Source organism: Apis dorsata, unplaced genomic scaffold (assembly GCF_000469605.1).
Source record: "Apis dorsata unplaced genomic scaffold, Apis dorsata 1.3 scaffold_84, whole genome shotgun sequence".
Classification (NCBI taxonomy): domain Eukaryota; kingdom Metazoa; phylum Arthropoda; class Insecta; order Hymenoptera; family Apidae; genus Apis; species Apis dorsata.
The window spans coordinates 79,108-83,630 of NW_006263382.1; the positions used below are offsets into that span (position 1 = coordinate 79,108).

A 4,523-nucleotide genomic window follows, 5' to 3' on the forward strand; every position below is an offset into this window, starting at 1 on the left:
TGTGCAAAAATGCAATGAAGTTTATGGCTCGAATCTCGAATAGATCGAACTGGAGATTTTTATGGTAGTGTATATACGTGTTCCCTATATTAAATGAATTTCAAAACATCCCCATTTCAAAACTTCTTATTCCAGTTCCCCGATCGTTTAATCTTTTTTCTCGGTGTATCCAGTTATATAATTTAAAAAAAAAAAAACAAGTATATTTTAGTATCGTATTTCACAGTTTCTAGAACACTTTCTTGAAAATAATCACAAAAATTATTATATATAACTTGCATCTTATCTGCGATCCAAGTGCATCGATCGAACGAATCTCTTCGATCTTTTCGAAATCAAAAAAAAATAACACCCGCGTGTCAAATCGAGTCACGAGACTCGATGAAGGATCGAGAAAGGAGGGTCGACAAAAGGAGGGTGGTAAATGAAAATCAACGCGGATGATATTTGGTCAGGGGAGGGGATTTCTCCCTGGCTGCGACATCGAAACAGGAACAGGGGAAAAAGAAACGAGGTGATGGCCTGGTTCCCAGTGGGGAAGAACGCGGGATCGGTTCATTGAGGCGGCGACTTCAAAAGGATTCGCGCGAACGGGGAAGTGGAATTTTCATTATCGGAATACCAGTCACTGTCAGTAAACCTTTTACCGCTTTGATAAGCGTGGCCAGGGTGAAAGAGGACACTGGATGTAAAAAAGGAAGAGGGAGAGAATGGAGGAAGGGATGGAAAAGAAAGAAAAAGAGAAAAGGATAGAGCTCGTCTTGCTTTTCGCCATGACTAACATCGAACGAAGGGAGACTCGTATTCTTGATTCGACGGCAACTGTGTTCATCTTTCGTGCAACGTTTAGATCGATCCTCGTCGATGAATGAACGAAAGGGATGGTCGTCGGCCAAAGATCGAATGCGTGGGCGGAATACGAAGGCGGAAATCTGGTTGTGTTGAAAAGAAGAATTTGATGGTGGTAATATATCGTCGGGATCTTTTTTAAAAATAATTTTGACTACTCTTAAATATGTTTATTAATATCGTTGATCTGAGATTATTTTATTCGATTATTTAATTTTATTTTCTCGATTCAACGGATTACGAGTTATACATATTTTCAGATTTCAAGAAAAAGAATTGAATGAACGAATATATGACGGTATGATTATATTTATCGAAATGATGAAAATGTTGTTCTAATGTACAATTTCTATAAAAATTTAGTATCGTGTAATGTTTATCATCTCCATAGTCGCGTTTGATATGAATTACATAACATACGATTCAATACATTTTAGCATAATATAAAATATGTACAACCGTAAGTTCCATACGATCTTATTGAAAAATTATTAGAATATCTTATTTTTGAATATGTTTGAAGTTTCATGAAAATAAAATATGAGCAAGGCATATTGATATTTACTCAGATGTCTTACGAAAAATAATCTACAGACGTATTATTGTTTCTGTACAATTTGCTCGAACAACCGCCATAAATCAATCGCGAAATCGTGAGTATACGTATCAAAATATATAAATACACCATTCGAACACATATACACACAAATACAGAAAATGATTCTTCTTTGAACGTCCACGTGTCCACGCCAAGATTAAGAACCGCGGTTGCTTACGAGCGATCCGGTTTAATGCAAATAAAAGTGGGCAGCCGCAAGCCACGAGGAAGTTGGCCGTGGCTCTCCTGGGAAAAGGAAGATCGTAAAAGGGGGAAGGGATGATGCGAGTCGATACTGTGGTAGTCTCTGATGGGGAAATTGAAAACGTTGTATGCACTGTTGCTTGAGGAAATGTAGGACGAGCCGTAAATTTGGCCGGATGTTAAGCACGTGTTCCACGTCTCAGGGGAAAACTGACTTAAAGGATGTATCGAAATAATGGGTGGAGGATTAAAACTGTAGGGAGGGGGGAGGATTGTAAATCTTCTGTTTCTTTCTGTTAGTTTCGTTACGAGATGCATATTGAAAAAAATTTTGTGGGAATGTTTTTTATTATTGTTTTTTTTTTCTTTTCTTTCTTTTTTTTTATTTTTTATCAAGAGATTCGATGGAATACCAGCACGGTTATTTTGTAACAGAGATATGAACGCAATGAATTCTAGTTTCACAAATAAAAATTTGTTGCGAATATCAATAACGTTTCAGTCGTTTGCAGCTGAAAGGAATATATTCAATACGAATTTTAAATAATATTTTTATTTGAATTTATTTGTTCTATCGTATTGATTAATATTAATGCTTTTGCAATTGCAATTAAAAGGAACAAGATTTTATTGTTATGGAAATTTGTTTTGTATATCTTTGTAAAAGAAAATTTTCTGATTTAATATCTCAGTAACAAATTTACATGTACATGGATGTACAATAAATCAATGTAAAATAAATGACAGTTACGATAAATTCTTAATTGGCAGGCAATAATTTGTCAATTCTAATTTTTAAATTTTTATTAGAATTTTATCACTAAATTACGTAATTAAATTATAGTCTTTTTTTTTTTAATATTAAGAATGTATTTTGAAAAAATAAAACATATTTTTATTCATACATTATTTACATTAGATGGATCTAAATCGTTAATGAAGCTTATTTCGAATGAGCAGTATGAACAAATTATACGAATTAGTTTAAAATTGTAATGCTGGATTCCAATTCTCCAAATTAATCTGTACCTGAATAAGATGCATAAGGACGCGGGCTTAATTTTAACTTTTACTCGAAAGACATACTTTCGAACTAATTACGAGTCACGTCCAAATTACGAAGAAACAGCAGTTAATTTAAAACTTTCTCGTATGTACGCTATACATAGAAAATCTTAATCTTCTTAATCTTTTTTTTTTATAATCAAAATAAAAATTCTATGAATTTTGCATTAATAAGATTAAGGTCTTAAAATATTTCCATATTTATCATTTTAATATTCTTATTATTGTTCTAATTTTAGATAAACAAATTAATAACATTTATTTATATAAAATAGAAAATTATTGAATTTTCATTCTTCAATATTTAATGAACGATATTAATGTATTCATAAAACCGGATCAAACGGCGATAATTCTAAATAAACAACGATATAATTTTTAGGAACGAATATAATTTCCATTTAAATTATAGTCAATGTATTTATCAATGTAAGAACATTTTTATGTGCCGTTTTTCATAAAAAGAAAAATACTATTTCATATTTCTAAGCACAAAACCAAGTATGATATATGTGATCCTATAAGCATTTCATTACTTTGTGATACATATGTCGATGATATTGACATTTTCTCGATAGTGCTTTGTTCCTTTAACAAACAAACGTGACAAATTTTCAAATAACGATATCTATTTCGATTAGACATCGTAACTATCTATATTTATCTACATATTCTCATCATTTTTTATTATTGATAATAATAAACACTCTTATTTCACTTCTATATAAATCCAAACTAAAATTAATATAGTTTTCGTATTGAATTCAATTTTTAAATTTCGAGACACGTGAATAAATGATTAGAATCACCATCAAAAAAGTATATACACTTATTCTTTTTTAGAATTATTTTTTATTCTTCGTGCAAGCATATTCAAAAACTTTTTCAAAAAATTAAAAAATTTCCATCAAACGCATCTGCTTGAAAAAAACTCTTATTACCAAAATAATAAAATTTGTAGCAGGAAATAGAATCACATCTACGAAATCGTCGAACTAAATTCTCTCGAGATACTTACCAAAGGGCCAACTGGTAATGTAGAATCGCACGGTTCGGTTGCGATGTGTCTCGCAGGAAGTTGGCAAAGTTGTAATGCATCTTAGCGTTGTGGGGGAGAGACCGCAGACCCGCCCTGCAACCAAGTGATTCGAGATCAAACAAAAGAATATTAGAGTTTTATCAAAATATTACGTTAAGATAGGGGAAAAGAATATAAATTTATTTTAAAAATATAAATCTATAAATCCTTTGGAAGGAAATCCTATCTATGCTTCCTTGATGATGGTATAATTTCACGTTATTTTATACATAAGTTATTTCGATTCGTTAATTGCAATATTATATTTACAAATTCTTCTTTAAAATATTAATTTAATAAATTTTCCTCGAAATAACTCGTCAAATATATATCTTTCATTTTTGATGATTTTTTTCTATGTTAAATATCTTTTATTACAATTGTAAACCCATGAAACATCCATTATCGTGAAATTTCATATTCTAACATTTTTACAACTTCCCAGATAATTTCTTTTTTGTGGTAATAAACTACTGTAGCGTTTCATAAAATGTAGAAATTTCTTTTTTTTTATTTTTCAAAAAAATTCCGCGCGAAAGCGTTTTCTCGGCGAATTTTAAAATATTCATAAATTCTTCGGATGGTTCCGCGAATAATAATGTACTCGGAACATTTCCCTTTCGACTGAAATTGTTGAAGTCAGTGTTTCAAGGTGAAATACAATTCGTGGTCAATTAATAAAGTAAAAAAAAAAAAAAAAAAAAAAAAAAAAAAAAAAAAAAAAAAAAA

At 30.7% G+C, this 4,523-nt stretch overlaps 1 protein-coding gene across 1 annotated transcript in view; it reads right to left on the reverse strand.

Annotated features, from left to right (window-relative positions):
* Positions 1-4,523, reverse strand: part of LOC102672244 (protein O-mannosyl-transferase TMTC1-like) — a 117,068-nt gene that overhangs the window by 40,775 nt on the left and 71,770 nt on the right. Inside the window, exon 8 of the mRNA XM_006611178.2 lies at positions 3,735-3,848. Coding sequence (XP_006611241.1) covers positions 3,735-3,848 — 114 coding nt within the window. The remainder of the gene's footprint in view (positions 1-3,734; positions 3,849-4,523) is intronic.